This window comes from Phyllobates terribilis, unplaced genomic scaffold (genome assembly GCF_046119375.1).
Source record: "Phyllobates terribilis strain yellow unplaced genomic scaffold, ASM4611937v1 Scaffold_9__5_contigs__length_417890890, whole genome shotgun sequence".
Classification (NCBI taxonomy): Eukaryota; Metazoa; Chordata; class Amphibia; order Anura; family Dendrobatidae; genus Phyllobates; species Phyllobates terribilis.
Window position 1 is genome coordinate 229909432 of NW_027362769.1, and position 18254 is coordinate 229927685.

At 42.6% G+C, this 18254-nt stretch overlaps 1 protein-coding gene across 1 annotated transcript in view; it reads left to right on the forward strand.

The window, feature by feature from the left end:
* Positions 1 to 18254, forward strand: part of LOC141162056 (uncharacterized) — a 539567-nt gene that overhangs the window by 150178 nt on the left and 371135 nt on the right. The window contains exons 19-23 of the mRNA XM_073647724.1: positions 7969 to 8151; positions 10813 to 10904; positions 12372 to 12541; positions 15218 to 15377; positions 17630 to 17709. Of these exons, the coding sequence (XP_073503825.1) occupies positions 7969 to 8151; positions 10813 to 10904; positions 12372 to 12541; positions 15218 to 15377; positions 17630 to 17709 (685 nt within the window). The remainder of the gene's footprint in view (positions 1 to 7968; positions 8152 to 10812; positions 10905 to 12371; positions 12542 to 15217; positions 15378 to 17629; positions 17710 to 18254) is intronic.

Here is an 18254-nt window from a genome sequence, read left to right on the forward strand (position 1 = left end):
AATCCACGGGTGGCGCAGTCGGACAATTAACCTCAAAACCTAAGAAAGACTGCCACTGGTTTGACCAGCCTGAGCCACGGGACCAGGTCACCGCCACGGAGACTACAGACCCCAGAGACCCGGCACCGGGTATCCCACACACGTGTACACACGGCCCAGGGGGCGCGTCACATGCAGTACAGCATATTACAAACATAAGTCCCATTATTGGGGAGTGGGTCTCCCACAGTATTTGCTTATGCTTTCCAAGCAAAAGCTGCCAAAAATTAGGACGGAGCAACTTGCAATGCCCCTTACAAGAGCCATGCAGTACAGCATATTACAAACATAAGTCCCATTATTGGGGAGTGGGTGTCCCATAGTATTTGCTTATGCCTTGCAAGCAAAAGCTGCCAAAAATTAGGACGGAGCAACTTGCAATGCCCCTTACAAGAGCCATGCAGTACAGCATATTACAAACATAAGTCCCATTATTGGGGAGTGGGTGTCCCATAGTATTTGCTTATGCCTTGCAAGCAAAAGCTGCCAAAAATAAGGAAGGAGGAACTTGCAATGCTGGCACCCTGGTGGTATAGTGGTGGTGGAGGCTGAGGATAAGGAGAAGAAGATAAAACAGCTGAAACGAGGAAGCGTATACCCATGTGTGGGTGTGAAGCGGTGCATGTGAATACACCTCCCGAAATAACACAGTGGATTTGACTTTATGTTACTCTGCTGTCATTTGGTGGTGATGAGAAGTCTGGCCCAATCCAGCCCTTGTTCATTTTGATAAGGGTCAGCTTGTCAGCATTGTCAGTTGACAGGCGAGTGCGCTTATCAGTTATAATTCCCCCAGCGGCACTAAAAACACGCTCCGATAACACGCTAGCGGCAGGGCAGGCCATAACCTCCAAGGTGTACAGAGCGAGTTCATTCCAAGTGTCCAGCTTGGATACCCAATAATTAAAAGGCACAGAGGAATCACAGAGGATGCTGGTACGGTCGGCAAGGTACTCCCTCACCATCTTTTGAAACTTTCCACTCCTTGTGAGAGTACCCCGCGCCTCAGGGCCTGTAAGCTTGGCGGGTGTCAGAAAACTGTCCCAGAACGTTGACAGTGTTCCCCTGCCTCTGCTGGATTGGAGTTGCATCTCTCTCGCCTGTACGCCTTGGTTGGGCAATGAACTGTGACCTCTGCCGCTAGCGTGTTCAGATGGGAATTTTTTTAACAGTTCTGCAGCAAGGGCCTTCTGGTACTGCCCCATTTTTGTAGACCTCTCCACCTCAGGAATAAGAGAGTGAAAGTACTCCTTGTAGCGGGGGTCTACAAGTGTCACCAACCAGTAATGACTGTCACCCAACATTTTGACAACGCGAGGGTCACGGTTAAAGCAGCGTAACATAAAGTCAGCCATGCGTGCCAGACTGGTAACGGGCAAGATTTCCGTGTCCTCACCAAGATGATGACTGACCATGCTCTCCTCCTCCTCCTCTTCCTCCTCCCCCCTGTCCTCAGGCCACCCACGCTGAACCGACGGTATGACACTTGTACAGGTACTACCGTCTACAACGCATGATAGCAGCTCCTGTTCTTCTTCCTCCTCCTCCTCCTCTCCCTCATTGTCCCCCAATGCACGTTGGGATGAGATGAGGCTGGGCTGTGTAATCGCCCGCTATGGCTTCTTGATCCATCTCATCATACTCTGGCTGCAATGCCTCCTCTTTAATTCTCTGCAGAGAGCGTTGCAAAAGACAGACAAGTGGGATGCTGACACTAATGATGGCGTCATCGCCACTCACCATCTTGGTGGCCTCCTCAAAGTTTGTCAGGATGGTACATATGTCAGACGTCCAGGTCCACTCCTGAGGTCTTATGTGTGGAGTCTGACCTGAATATCGACGGCCTTGTTGCAGCTGGTACTCCACAACTGCTCTCTTCTGCTCACAAATCCTTTGTAACATGTGGAGGGTAGAGTTCCAACGTGTGAGTGTGGAGGGTAGAGTTCCAACGTGTGAGGACATCACACACCAGTCGGTGTGCCGGAAGCTGCAAACGCTGCTGCAACACAGCAAGGGCGGTGGAAGCTGTAGCCGACTTGCGAAAATGAGCTGACAGGCGGCGTACTTTCACGAGCAGATCTGGCAACTCGGGGTACGATTTAAGAAACCGCTGAACCACGAGGTTAAGCACATGAGCCAGGCATGGTACGTGTGTGATCTCACCTCGCCTCAGAGCCGCCACCAGGTTACGGCCATTGTCACACACGACCATGCCGGGATGTAGGTTCAGCGGTCTCAGCCACAGATCTGCCTGCTCTTTCACAGCTGTCCACAACTCACAAGCAGTGTGAGGTTTATCACCTAAGCTTATGAGTTTCAGCACAGCCTGTTGCCGCTTGGCGGAGGCAGTACTGCAATGCTTCCAGCTTGTAACTGATGTGGTGATATCTGAGATGGAGGCTGAACATGAGGAGGAGGAGGAGGAGGATGAGCAGGAGCTGTACGCTGTGGGGGCAACTCTGACTGACATAGGGCCCGCAATCCTCGGTGTGGGGAGGATGTGTTCCGTCCCAAGGTCCGACTGGGTCCCGGCTTCCACTATGTTTACCCAGTGTGCCGTCAGAGAGATGTACCGTCCCTGGCCACAAGCACTTGTCCACGTGTCCGTTGTCAGGTGGACTCTCCCAGTAACTGCGTTGTTGAGGGCACGGCAGATGCTTTGGGACACGTGCTTGTGTAGTGCGGGGATGGCACACCGGGCAAAATAGTGTCGGCTGGGGACCGAGTACCGAGGGACGGCCACCGCCATAAGATTGCGGAAGGATTCCGTCTCCACCAGCCTAAAAGGCAGCATTTCCAACGCAAGCAGTCATGAAATGTGCGAATTTAGGACTGTGGCCTCTGGGGCGTTAGCTGCGAATTTCCGCTTTCGTTCAAATGTCTGGGATATGGACAATTGAACGCTGCGGTGGGATGTGGACGTGGACGTTGATGCTGTTTCCTGAGAAACTGCCATAACAAGTGAAGACTGAGAGGAGGGGGCATCTTTACATGCAGTATGGACAGGGGATTGCCTTGCACACACAACAGGGGGTTCTGTTGCACGCACAACAGTGGAAGAAGCAGTGGTGACACCCGCTGACACTGGTTGTGGACCCTGGGTTTCGCCCCACAAAGTCGGGTGCTTTGCTGCCATGTGCCTGATCATGCTGGTGGTGGTCAGGCGGGTAGTTTTGTCACCCCTGCTGATGCTGGCATGGCAGGTGGAACATATGGCCTTTTTGGGGTTATCAGCAGAGTCTTTAAAAAAATTCCAGACTCTGGAAGACCTACCGCTTGTACTGGCAACGTCCCTCGTGTCGGTGTTACGGGGAATGGTTGCCTGCCTTCTGTCTGCGGCCACCACACTGCTTCTTCCTGCCTGTTGGGGTACTCTGCCTCCCTCCCCCTGTGTGCTGCTGGCTTCACTCTGCATGTCCTCCTTCCACGTTGGGTCAGTTACTAGATCATCCACCTCCTCCTCCTCTTCCACTTGCGCACCACGATCCTCCTACTCACTTCCTGGCAATTGGGTCTCGTCATCGTCCACCTCTTGTGACAGATTGCCAACGTCGACTTCCTGTGGCCGTGGCTGTTCAAATATTTGGGGATCGCAACATGGGATCTCCTCTTCCACCACTTCAAGCGTATCAGGCGAGGGGCCCAAATCTGGAAATGGACCAGTGAACAGCTCTTCAGAGTGTCCAAGTGTTGGATCACTTGCTGTCTGACGACACTCGGCATGGTGGGAGGAAGGAGCATCAGGGTGAGGAGGAGTATACGGTCGAGACTCACAGCTTCTAAGAGTTGACCGTGTGGAAGACAGACCGGAGGTGGTGGTGCCCAGGTAACTGGAAGTATTATCTGCTATCCAATTAATAACCTGTTCACACTGATCAGTTCTCAATACTGGTGTTGTTCTGTGCTTCCCTGGTAATTCGGTCAAAAAGTGGGAGTGAGAAGATGTGGCTGTTGGTTGTGGCACATTTTCACCTTGGCCACAGCCCCGTCCTCTGCACAAATCATCACCAGAACGTCCACTTCCACGTCCCTTGCCATGCGCCTTGCCCATTGTAAATGAAGTAAAATAGCTTACACTTGCACTATCAATGGAAATAGGTAATAAAGAGTAGATTTGAACCGTGGAAGAGGAAAACCACCGTTATTGTTTACTGGGGTATACCACACTTTTTTAAATAGAGATATTTGCGGCTGAACAGTGAGCGACACACTCAAACTGCTTTTTTTTTAGTACCAAAGGCCCAAAACTGGATAGTACAGCGATTTGACCCGTGGAACTGCGAAACCACACTGGGATGTCGGGACTACACAAGACTATTTTCAACAGATATATTTTTGTGTCACAACAGTCAGGAGACACTACTGTTTTTCTTTACGGAAAAAACTACCAAAAGCTGAATAATAGAGATTTTTTACCGTGGGATGGCAAAACCACAGTTATTGTTTACTGGGGTATACTACACTTTTTTAAATAGAGATATTTGCGGCTGAACAGTGAGCGACACACTTAAACTGCTTTTTTTTAAGATACCAAAGGCCCAAAACTGGATAGTACACGATTTGACCCATGGAACTGCGAAACCACACTGGGATGTCGGGCCTACACAAGACTATTTTCAACAGATATATTTTTGTGTCACAACAGTCAGGAGACACTACTGTTTTTCTTTACGGAAAAAACTACCAAAAGCTGAATAATAGAGATTTTTTACCGTGGGATGGCAAAACCACAGTTATTGTTTACTGGGGTATACCACACTTTTTTTAATAGAGATATTTGCGGCTGAACAGTGAGCGACACACTCAAACTGCTTTTTTTTTAGATACCAAAGGCCCAAAACTGGATAGTACAGTGATTTGACCCATGGCACTGCGAAACCACACTGGGATGTCGGGCCTACACAAGACTATTTTCAACAGATATTTTTGTGTCACAACAGTCAGGAGTCACTACTGTTTTTCTTTACGGAAAATATACCAAAACCTGAATAATAGAGATTTTTTACCGTGGGATGGCAAAACCACAGTTATTGTTTACTGGGGTATACCAGATTTTTTTAAATATATAGATTTGCGGCTGAACAGTGAGCAACACACTGAAACAGTTTTTTTTTTTAGATACAAATGGCCCAAAATGGATAATACAGAGGTTTGAACCGTGGAAGTGCAAAACAACACTTCTGTTTCTCTAGCCTGCACCAGACTATTTTCAACAGTTATATTTGTGTCTGAAAAATCAGAGACACGCTTTTCTTTTGGGGGGGGACACACCAGAAGGTTAATAAGACGGGTATTTGTACAGTGTGAAGGAGGGAAAAAAAAGGAGGATTTAGATGAAAAAAAAAAGATTTTTCCTGGCCCCCGACACCTGGTGCTAAGTCCAGCAATTTCAGCAACAGGAGCACACAGGGCTGTAATGCAGCGTTTGCTGGTATAACCACTGTGTCTCCTATACAGCCTACCTGCCCGCCTGCCTGGTATCTGGGATGGATATTAGTCCTGAAAAGGACTGTTTGTTTGTTCTGGCAGCCTTTACAGACACTACACTAACTATTTCGCAGTTTATATCTCTCCCTAAATCAGCAGCGCTGTCCCTACACTGTCTAATCTGGAGCGACTGTGTCCAAGATGGCGGCGCCCGGTTTTAAATACTCGAGGTGACGCTGTGCGGCCAGCCAATCACTGTAATGCCCACAACCAACATGGCTGCAGCATTACAGTGACTGGCTGGCAATCCCTGCATGTTCATTGGCTCTGTAAAGAGCGCCAAACATGCAGGGCGGAGACCCGAGCTCCCACCCGAGTAACCCAGAAATGCTCGGTGCTCGCCGAACATCCGGAGTAGCGTGATGCTCGGGCGAGTACCGAGCTGTGTCGAGCATGTTTGCTCAACACTAGTTTTTATCAAAAGTCCTGTAATGCCTGAGCAGGCAATATCAGAACTGCTATTCTCAAGGCATGTTATATAGTAAGAAAAAAAGGTAAGGATGACCACCTCTACTAAAATAGACCAGGGGTTCTGCAGTATGTAAATACAGCCCAACTATTAAAGGGCTTTAAAAGGGGTAACCCAATAAAAAAAAGTGAGGTAATTTATTTGAGTTTTTTGCTCTGTATTTTATGAGCAGGTTTCTGGGGACTACCCTATTTAACCATAATGGAGGGGGGTGTGGTCTTATGTGTTTTTAAAGTGAACCTGTCACCTGATTCATGTTGCCTAGACCATGGCATGGTCATTAGGCATTAGAGCCAGTCTGGGCAACTAATTAAAATTCAACAATCTTTATTGGCAAATCCTTTTAAAAACTTGTAGAAAAGACAAAAAATGGACATCTCAGATGACAAAGCATATATTATGGGGTGGTGTGTATAAAAAATGCCATACGCATTTCAACTGGCTCTAGCCAGTGTTCAAGAGTTTTTCACTCGAAATACGTATGGTCTATTTTATAATATAATATATGCTTTGTCGTCTGAGATGTCCATTTTTTGTCTTCTCTACAAGTTTTTAAAAGGATTTGCCAATAAAGATTGTTGAATTTTACTTAATTGCCCTGTGTGTTGAGCTGGATCCATCTTCACTTCCTCATTGACCCAGGAGCTGTGGAGCAGCGAGGATGCCGTGCTCCATGCCGGACTGGGATTACATCTCAGGGGTGAGATGAAATTTTCTCTTTATTCATATTAGAGCCAAAACCTACAAAAAACAAAAATATATCTTATACCCTACCATCATTATATATAAATGTAAAGCAAAGTTGCATAATATTAGAGCCAGTCTGCACAATTGCAAATAGGTATATTCTCCTCTAAAACACTCTGCTATTTCAGAGAAAATATACTGAGAAGGTACAGTCGGGGACCATAACTGAAGACGAGACTAGTCCGTTGCTTCCCCTGGCCAGGGGTTTGTCGATCAGGTGTCTCTCAATGGAAGGGCCCTGTCAATCACCTTCAGCAATGCTGTGAGAAGCTGACCAGAGGAGGAACCGGACTAGTTTCTTCTCTCACTATAGTCCCCGGATGCATCTTTCGAAAACTGCTGTGTTTCAGAGAAAAGTATACATAGCTGCTGTAGTGCAGCCGGGCTCTGATTCATGCTGCCTGTGGTTTGGGCAGCATGAAGCAGGTGACAGTTTCCCTTTAATGCGTGTATATTGTATTAACAGTTGTAAAAGGACATCTCATATTATTACAGATATTCCCTTTCATTTTAGATGGATTAGGATATGTTTAGAGATGTAAGGCCACAGCCCCACTATCAGTATTTGGTCAGTATTTGATCAGTATTTTTTCTCAGGAGTGAGAGCCAAAACCAGGTGAGGAACAATCAGAAAAAAGGTATAATAGAAACAAGTGCAGCAATCACCCACTCCTGGTTTTGTCTCCCACTCCTGAGAATAAATACTGACCGAATACTGACCAAATACTGATAGTGGGGCCGTGGAATATGATTGACTATATAAAATATGCCTCAATTACTTGAATGTATGAACATGTTTTAAAAATCCGAGACCAAATGCTAAAGCCAAGTTCACTCTCGTTTTGATATTCCGCTTGTTCAGCTTTGAGAAATAATTGTCAAAAACACATCGATTACATAACAGATGAAAATGGAAGCTGAGGGACCCCACTGATTGTTATGGGGTCTGTCTCAATTCTATTATAATTCGTTTTTAGAAGGGAAGAAAACATTTTGCACGCTGCTCTTTTTCTTCCGATCTAAAAATTGACACAAAGACGGAAAGCAGACACATCCCATAATGATCAACGGGTCGCTCTGCTTCCATTTTCTTCAGTTATGCCACGGATGCGTTTTTGACATTATTTCATTAGTTTTTTTCCGCTAAAGTGAATTGTTAAACAGAATGTGCAAACGGAAATGTGAACTTACTGTGAAATCTAAATCAGACTTGTTTCCCTTACCAGTGCTTCACTCCAGCTATCTGCCCATATGGGAATTACGGGCGTAGTGGGAAAAATAGGCCTGAAATGGGTAACTGGTGTAAAAAGTATGACCAGCTTGGATGGCGGTATTCATGTGAAGCGTGGACAAGATCTCAAGGTTTTCCTGAACACACCTGAAGAATCTATGGAAATACTAGATTACAGGTGAGGCTTCTGGGATCTTATCCATGTAGAGTTGTACTTGGGCGTCACATATGGAGTTTCCTGTATTGTCAGAACAACTTTTGAGACATTGGTCGTTGGTTTAATCATGGGTCAGAAGTGCTTGTGGTGACAACACTTTTCTGCCATACAATGGGTGACTATTTGCACAGGACTAGGAGGATACAATGTAGACATCTGCAACAAATTCTCAAAATTAATTTATACTATGGGAAAAAATTTTCCTCTGATACAATTGGGGAAATTAAAGGTTTATTTAATCTTCAAAGTATTATCACATAATCAAGTAAATCTGGTCGCATATTAGTTTTACAATGTCATTGGTTTTCGGCATTTGGCTTTGATTATGGACACTAGTTTAGATGAACTTTTAACATCTGCTGGATCACTTGGCAGTAACTACAACAGTGACATCTATAGGTTACTTGTGTGTACTACAGTTCTGCGTGTTTTGGACTACAGAGTGCTATTTGGGTGAGGGTCCGACACTGTAGAGTAATTGTTGCCACAATGGATGGACTAAGCAGCCAGCACATTTTTCGATTTCAATCATAGGGGACACATGATAAGAAAGACTTTTGATGAATGGGTTAAAATTAATGCTTTCTAATTTCAAGCCAAAAGTCTGGTAACCTCCTCATGTCGATTACTTATTATCCAGTTACATATAATCAGCACTGTTGTTTAGCGATGGGCTAAACAGGCGTGAATGAAACCAATGATGTTTGTGTAAGTTAATCAAGTCCTAAAGCTATATTCACCAATTTATAGTTTCTAGGATTCAGATGATGGCCAGTGACATAAATGCTCAGCTTTTGACTTCCAACAATCTCCAATGTTTAAAGGAGTGTTCGTTTATTTTATACCCTTTATGAATGTAGGCGTTCTGTCCATAAATTTAGGCGGTTCATACATAATAGCAAATACCAAAATTCATACCTGCGTGATGAGTAAAAGATGTTCCCTGTATCCACTCAGGTTAGTCACACCAGGCATCAGTTCTTTGTTCTGAAGAGTTATAATGACGATACTTCACCCTTTGAGATTTGGCAGGTCTGACATTAACCCCTTAAAGGAGTTGTCCACTACTTTCACATTGATGCCCTATGCGTAGGATAGGGCATCAATGTATGATCGGCCGGGGGTCCCTCATGCGGCAACTCCGCCCATCAGCTGTTATCGCTGCCGGCCGGAAGTCCTTACCTGCGGTGCTTGGCCGTCAAGTTGTAGTGTTACTGCACATCCACCTCCTATTCAATTGAATGGGAGGCAGATGTGCAGTACCCCGCGGCAGCCACTAAAAATGGACGACCAAGCTCCACAGGTAAGGACTTCCGGCCGGCAGAGGTAACAGCTGATCGGTGGAGTTGCCGCGTGAGGGACCTCTGGCCAATCATACATTAATGCCCTATCCTACGCATAGGGCATCAATGTGAAAGTAGTGGACAACTCCTTTAATTACACTAACAAAAGCAAAAGTGGATCAGAGAGACATAGTAAAACCTTTCTTACTATTCCCAGAGGGATTTTTTTTAGATTATAGATCTGTGATAACACAGGTCTACAAAAAAAAATCTTTTTTTTTCAGATGCCAAGGTTTTTTTGAATGGATTTTGGGTATTTTGATGGCGCTGAATTAAAAAAATCCCATTCTTTTTGCTCAATTGGTTCTAGTTTTTGAGATAATTCATCCATGAAAATAATGCATTCCCCCAATCTGACTTGTGTACAAATGCAATAGCTTTTGGTCTTTGGCTCTTTAACAGTGTCTTAGGTAATGAAATATCCCTTATAATTATTTTGTATTTCAATTTATAGGCTTAAAATGCTATAAAAGCCACTTTTTGAAGCCAGAATTCTACTGTAATTAATTAATTAACTATTAAATATCTCAGAAACTAGAGCCAATCTGTCAAAACCAAAGTCATATTCTTAATCATCACCATAAACATAATCTAAAACCGTTCAGACGTCGTTGGCACCAAAATCACTGTATACCAATGTTATCACAGTGGGATAAACCTTATTTGGTGAGGGTACACATGGCACTGAATCACTATAGCGAAAATCTGCCATGGCAATATCATCACTATCATTGCATAACCAATTCTCTTCGATGTCATAGTTTGGCCATATATTTTATAGCTGTGCTGGACATACTGTAGACGTCGACATTACAAAAAAAGAATAAAGGTCTTGGAATTACCGTTTTATGTTATAACTGGTGCCCAGCCACTCATATATCAACTATATACCTGGATTATGAGAAAAAATAGATTTCAGCTCACCCACCAAAAGAAAGAAAACTTCATATTGCGATAGGCGCACGAGAGAAGAACTGTTGAAGGGTCGGGAAGACTTCCGATACGAAATAAAAAAAGTCCAGCAAAAAGTCTTAAGTAGAAAAATTAAAAATCTCTGTTAACACATAATGAAAAGTAGAAATTCATATTATGAGACTTCCCTTCGCATTTTGAACTACATGGTTCGTAATCATAAATAGGCTTTTTGATTTTTAATTTTTCTACTTTGGATGTTAAGGGGGATTTTTTTGTATTGTAAGTCTTATATTTGCCACATAGACCCATATCTACTTTTATATTGAACATACAAGTGATGCAATTACTAATTGTTCTCTTCAAGCTCCCAGTTGTACCTTATGGCAGTAGATGTTGTGGAAAAAATCAAAAGTCCTAGAGGTCAGACTGAAAGAAAATCCTGCATGAATGAGGAAGGTAAAGTCACAGGAGGAGAATCCACATTGTAACTATTATATTTAAAGGGGTATTCCCATCTCCAAGATCTTATCCTAATCTGTAGTAGGTGTAATAATAAGAATATTAGCAAATATCTGCAATTCGAAATGTTGTATAGTTCTTCTGATTCGCTATGCCGCTTATCCCATGTGCAGGGCATTGCAGTAGTCGGTTACGACAACTAATTGTCTACTGCAATGCCCTGCACATGGGGTAAGCAAAATAGCGAATCAGAAGAACTATACTACATTTTGAATTGCAGGTATTTGCTAATATTATTATTATTATTACACCTACTACAGATTAGGATAGGATCTTTGAGATGGGAATACCTGTTTAAAATCTTATTCCATTTGTAAAAAAAAATGTATTTTTTTTCTTACTGTTTTGGGCTTGCATACAAAAATGTGTGGTAGGCATTTTTTGGGGAATACAGTATCCATATAGGTTGAATATTTTATTTTAATATATTTTTTTGTTTATGTATTTTTATTGTTTTGTTTTTATTTTTAAAGTGACAACCAACCTACCCATTTATTGATATTTTATACTTTTAATGTTTATCATGATACATTTCACAAATGTATAGATTCCAGGAATTAAGTCTAGAGTTTTGGGGGCCTTTTTCTGGAAGCATATGGGTGATAAAAGCGAGATTCTAGCAAAAGGATCCCCTGAAAACACTTTTTATTGCGACGTATTAAAATCCATGTAGAGAACATCCTTTCACTACCATAGTAAAATAACATGCTTTTCAGACACAGTCCTTAGTTATTATCTTATATATAGCAATGACTAAGTGTCTGAAACACGTATGCTTATGGTGGTGTAAAGATTTTTTTTTTACATGGGTTTTAATATGTTGCAATAAAAAGTGATTTTAAAGGATCCTTTTGCTGGAATCTCGCTTTCTTCTGGATCTTGCAGTACTACAAGTCTCCAGGCAATTGGGATCCTTATCCTGCAGGTGAGCTGACCTTTCTTTCTATTCAATCTTCATATAGATGATAGCACCAGATTTATGGCCATACATCATACACAGACTTCAGCAGAAGAACACAAAAGTTATACAGGTGGATTCACTCGCTACTTTAAAATTGCTGTAACTTCTGAAAGAGACGATCTACCGTACTGAAAGTTGGACTGTGTACGGGGGCAAGCACGACCTTTCTTGTCTGCTCGTTGACATCTGAAATATGACATGCCTGTCTCACAACGAAAACACGCTCCTCTAAACTGTATCTGTACATTGTTAACAAATGATGAAGGAATCCAGTTGTGAATCGGAGTTAGATCCTGCAGGGGCTCAGTAGGTCTCTTAGAATATGTGAGAAAACCAATACTGTTAAAGGCCTGTAACAGTTGGGGTTCCATTGGACATTTTGTATTGGGTGCACCATCTCCAAGTTACGCCGTTCTTTACCACTTGCTCTTTTATTTTCGTAGCCTCCAAGCTGTTCGGTTGGCAGCCTTGTTTGGAGCTGTCTTTCCCTGATGTAGATAATATATTACCTTTCCCCTTGTCTGGACCAGGAAAAGCATTGCTTATATTAAGAAAGCATGACAAGGGGCTGCAACAATATCTCATTGAAGCCTCCTACAACCATATCTCACAGGTACAGGAGATTTATCATTTTGTTTTTCTGTTGAAGTTATTAAATTATTAGACTAATTGTGGTTAGAAACATTATGGTGTAGAAAAGTCCCACAACGATATTTATTTCCTATCAGTTATTCGCTACCCGTCATAGGAAATGGTAAAAAATTACTGCCGATATATGGAATATTTAGCCTTGTCTATTCGGTTCTTTTGAAAATGAAATATTATCATTCCATATGGTTTTCAAGATCTCTGCTTGCCATCATACAAAACACAGATACTCAGCTAATTACATTTACAGTGTTGTTATCGGAGCGCAAGAACCATGATCGTGGTTGTCCTGATGAAGAAGCTATATGCTCCAAAACGCGTTGACGATGAAACCATTTACAATTAGATTGGCATCCGTCATTCTTCTTCCACGATCGTGGTTGTCCGGATGAAGAAGCTACACTATCGTTCAAAGGTTTGGGGTCACACAGACAATTTTGTGTTTTCCATGAAAAATCATACTTTTATTTATCAAATGAGTTGCAAAATGATTAGAAAATATATTCCAGACATTGACAAGGTTAGAAATAATGATTTTTATTAGAAAGAATAATTTTCTCCTTCAAACTTTGCTTTCATCAAAGAATGCTCCCTTTGCAGCAATTCCTGCATTGCAGACCTTTGGCATTCAAGCTGTTAATTTGCTGAGGTAATCTTGAGAAATTTCCCCCCATGCTTCCTAAAGCCCCTCTCACAAGTTGGATTGGTTTGATGGGCACTTTTTGCGTATAATACGGTCAAGCTGGTCCCACAACAGCTCAATGGGGTTGAGATCTGGTGACTGCGCTGGCCACTCCATTAAAGATAGAATACCAGCTGCCTGCTTCTTCCCTAAATAGTTCATGCATAATTTGGAGGTGTGCTTTGGGTCATTGTCCTGTTGTAGGATGAAATTGGCTCCAATCAAGCGCTGTCCACAGGGTATGGCATGGCGTTGCAAAATGGAATGATAGCCTTCTTTATTCAAAATCCCATTTACCTTGCACAAATCTCCCACTTTACCAGCACAAAAGCAATCCCAGACCATCACATTACCTCCACCATGCTTGACAGATGGCATCAGGCATTCTTCCAGCATCTTTTCAGTTGTTCTGCATCTCACATTTGTTCTTCTGTGTGATCCAAACACCTCAAACTTTGATTTGTCTGTCCATAAAACTTTTTTCCAATCTTTCTCTGTCCAATGTCTGTGTTCTTTTGCCCATATTAATCTTTTCCTTTTATTAGTCAGTCTCAGATATGGCTTTTTCTTTGCCACTTTGCCCTGAAGGCCAGCATCCCGGAGTCGCTTCTTCACTGTAGACGTTGACACTGGCGTTTTGCGTGTACTATTTAATGAAGCTGCCAGTTGAGGAGCTGTGAGGCATCGATTTCTCAAACTAGAGACTCTAATGTACTTGTCTTGTTGCTCAGTTGTGCAGCGGGGCCTCCCACTTCTCTTTCTACTCTGGTTAGAGCCTGTTTGTGCTCTCCTCTGAAGGGAGTAGTACCCACCGTTGTAGGAAATCTTCAGTTTCTTGGCACCTTCTCGCATGGAATAGCCTTCATTTCTAAGAACAAGAATAGACTGTCCAGTTTCACATGAAAGTTCTCTTTTTCTGGCCATTTTGAGAGTTTCATAGAACAAGCAAATGTAATGCTCCAGATTCTCAACTAGCCCAAAAGAAGGTCAATTTTATAGCTTCTCAAATCAGCCAAACCGTTTTCAGCTGGGCTAACATCCTTGTGCAAGAGTTTTCTAGGATTTTCTAAACATCAATTAGCCTTCTTACACAGTTAGCAAACACAATGTACCATTTAAACACTGGAGTGGTGGTTTTGGAAATGGGCCTCTATACAGCTATGTAGATATTGCAATAAAAACAAGACGTTTGCAGCTAGAATAGTCATTTACCACATTAACAATGTATAGAGTGTATTTCTGATTGATTTAATGTTAGCTTCATTGAAAAAAAATGTGCTTTTCTTTCAAAAATAATGACATTTCTAAATGACCCCAAACTTTTGAACGGTAGTGTATATGCTTCGAAACGCGTTGACGATTAAACCATTTACAATTAGATTGGCATCCGTCATTCTTATTCTATGACAGCGCAGAATCAACCCATTTGTTCTTCCAGTATCTATGCTTTTATCTCCTTGTGGGTCTGCAGCAGCCTTAAGCGTTTTCAGTATTTGTGAGTATACAACCTAAACCAGGTGAGCGCAATTGTGCTATCTCTTCCATATCTGTTTTCCCAAATAAGACCTTATCTGCGCTTTGTCTCCTTCCAGTCTCTCTCTCTTGGACCATAAAGTCCATACTTGACTGCCGTTATTCCCAGTCCTCATTAGGTTCTGATCAGTGTGGGACCCCAATGATCATGAGAATGAAAGTCCGGCATCCCCCAATTGAATGGAGTTGAGGTTATGCACATCAGATCCATTCATTGTTTATGGGACGCAGTGAAGTGACAGTGGACATGGTTGATCTTCTCTCTTTTCAGATAAGATGTTTGGGACCCCTGTAATTATTTATGATCTTTAGGCCAGTAATGGAACCATCAGCAATTAGTAACCTATCAATATAAACATGGATTTCAGTTTTTCCCTCTACTTTGATGCTGAGGTTTTGCAATTTATTCTTCTGTTCATTTTCCAGAGAGGTGAATGGTTGCCAAATGAAGCCACGTTGCATTTTTTCCTGGGAACGCCAAAATCTGAGATTAAAAGAGACGTTGGCATTGATCTATATTATAACATACCACATAGGAAATTCAGGCTAAAGCTTTTACATCCCAAAAAGAAGGTTCAGATGGATGGTACGTTATGTGGAGCTACAGCACATACATTTCTTACAAGCACTCATCTTTGGCTATAAGTAGTTAGATACACCAGCATTACTAATGACAAAATCATACAATCATACATTCAACATAGATACACATCTGAGACATGTATGTAAGGATGGAAGTCCTAAATATCAGTGAGGATTCCAAAGTACAAAGCAAAGTAGTAATTCATGCCAAGTCTTCTATGCTGGAGAACCTTTTCATGACATATATAGGCCCTAGAAGAGCAATAGATTTATTACAGCCCCAAAAAGCTCAAAAAAGCTTGAAGGGAATCTGTCAACACGTTTTTACAAATGGAAGTAGTGGTATGCGCATTTGGCCCCCAATAAAAATCATAATTTTATTTTAGAAATAAAATGAAAAATCTAAGGTAGAAGTGTGCTGTTGCTTTAAAAGCATTCAGCAACTATTAAAAGTACCACAAGCACAGGAGACAGGAAGTGTTGTGCTTCAGAAGCATCCAGCAACTAGAGGGGTTAACACAGTCACAGGAGACAGGGAGTGTTTTTGCAGAGCCCCAGGTGGATTGGGGGGAAGTTGTTTACTGTCTGTCTGGAGCCGAAGAAAAAGGTGGCTTATGATCTGTATATCACAGAAGGCAAGGGCACAGAATTCAGGTCAGGAGGGAAGCTAAACAAAGGTCAGTTAGACTCCCTGAGCTAACAGTGTGGAGTATTATCAGCCAGGAAGATAGGGCCTAGAAGGAATCCTTTCATAGGGATCATCTCCCTCATCAACCCCCCCCCCTTCATCTCCATGCAGGATAAAGAATGCTGTGTACAATTGAGTCCATGTGAATGAAAAGCCTGTGGTTGTGTATGCCTTAAAGCTGTGCTGTACTGTGCTACAGGAGAATAGACTGTGTACTGCTGTGCTGCAAAGGAGATTGTACTGTTATTACTGGAGCCTGTTGCTAAAATAGACATTTACATTGCACTGGCCATGCCTCATTAAATGTTACTGTTCTACCGTTTATGAGGACTCTTGTCAAATGTGTCTGGTCAGCAATTGAATCTGTCCTGTGCCTGAGAGAAGCTGCTGCCTATGGTCGCCCAGAATAACGGTTCCCCCAGGATTCTAATGAATTCATGTAACCGGTCTCGCTCCTATCTGAACTTAGGCAGCGTGCGTGTAACAGAAGCCACCAGCAAATCAGGCTGGAAATGCACTGAGGGTTGGTCAGTGATCTAAAATGAAGCAGTCCAACTGCAGTGACCCGCCCCAGTGCACTTTCAGTTTGATTTACATATGTCTTCTATGCTAGATTTTTTGTGTGAGATGCGACAGACAGTTGGTTGCAGAAGATCTCTTCGTTTGGCATTACAGACGCCTTCTTGAATCTGTCTCACTCTAGGACCCAGTGGCTATCTCCCTGCTCATTGACACCCAGGCCTGGGTGTTTAAATACTTTCAGTTTGCTGCAGGGAGGGGCCGGTGATGTTCACATGTTTCCTTGTGAAGGCTTGGAGCTGCTGCATTCTGCTAACTTCCTCTCTGGTGTTAGGAGGACGTTTGGTGTAATCTCTCTGAAGTCGGCTCAAGCTAAGTTACTTTTCCCCTCTGTATGTCTCCCTTGTTGTCTTTAGTTGCTAGTGGGGACTGACTAGTGCTCACCCCCCCCCCCCACCCCCTTCCCTATCCAGAGCCAAGTGCTAGGGAAATAAAATACAGGGTTTAGGTTCCTCTGCGGCGATTGGTGAGGAACCAATATAGGGACGATAGGGGAGTCAGGGTGATTTCACATCAGCCTAGGAGGTCTCCACTCCCCTTACCCTCTAGCGTCTGGGCTCCCTTCCCCTCTTCCCTTCGTGTTGCAATTAGTCTTTCCCACACCTTGCATGACAATTTCTAATGAATGATACATCTGATCAAAAAAAGATATCATTTTTATTAGGGAACAAGCACCTATACAATACCACAACTTCCAAAGTGCTGACAGATTGGTCCCCTTTACGTGCCACTCACCAAATGTAAGCCACCCTTTATGTTTTTGGTGCCAGTTGATGCCCAGGTTGTTACTAATGGTATAGTGTAGTGCTAATACAAAGATCTCCTCATCCTTTTTTTTATTGCCAAGAGTGTTTCTGATGTTTCTTGTAGCATCGGTCCTTGCTCTTGGTGATAAGAAGAAGGGAGAATGATTACACCTTAACATTGAGTCCGGTAATTTCAATATATTCACTTTACATAAATAATTTGTGCTTTTTAATTTTTAACAGGAAGAATTGAGTCATCAAGAAATTCTAGGAATGCACACTTGGAACTAATTGTGGACGACAAAGAGATATATTACATCAAAGTATTTATTTTTTTTATTTTCATTACAAAACGAAAGATGCCAAATGCCTTCGCTCTCTTCTTAGTTACAGTACTTTGTAGCATTTAGAAAGTACCTAAATACTGCCATTTCATAGTGAGCATCCAACTCTTCTGTGAAAACCCATACACTTTTCTAAGTGATTTTTCTCAACTAGTGTGAAATGCCACATGTGATAATCAAATATAAAAGTGGTATAAATTCCTTCTTTGAGTTTTCATCACTAGTTTATCTCATCATTATGATTAATTTATTCATTACGTCCTGCACAATATGTCTTACCACTTTTCATTAGTTAAAATTCTATTTCAGGACTTGAGAATTACATGCTGGCGGTTAAGTTTGGGTGATACATATGCCTCTTGGTTTTCTTTCTTTACTGTTGGCAGCATGCTCACTCTTCAGCAGATGCCAGTGATATAAGAATCGGACAATTGAAATTCTTTTATTCTTCGAAAGATTTCTACCGACAGCCTACTCCCCTCTTTCAACTGAGAACACATGCATGATCCGCTGAGCTGAAAGTT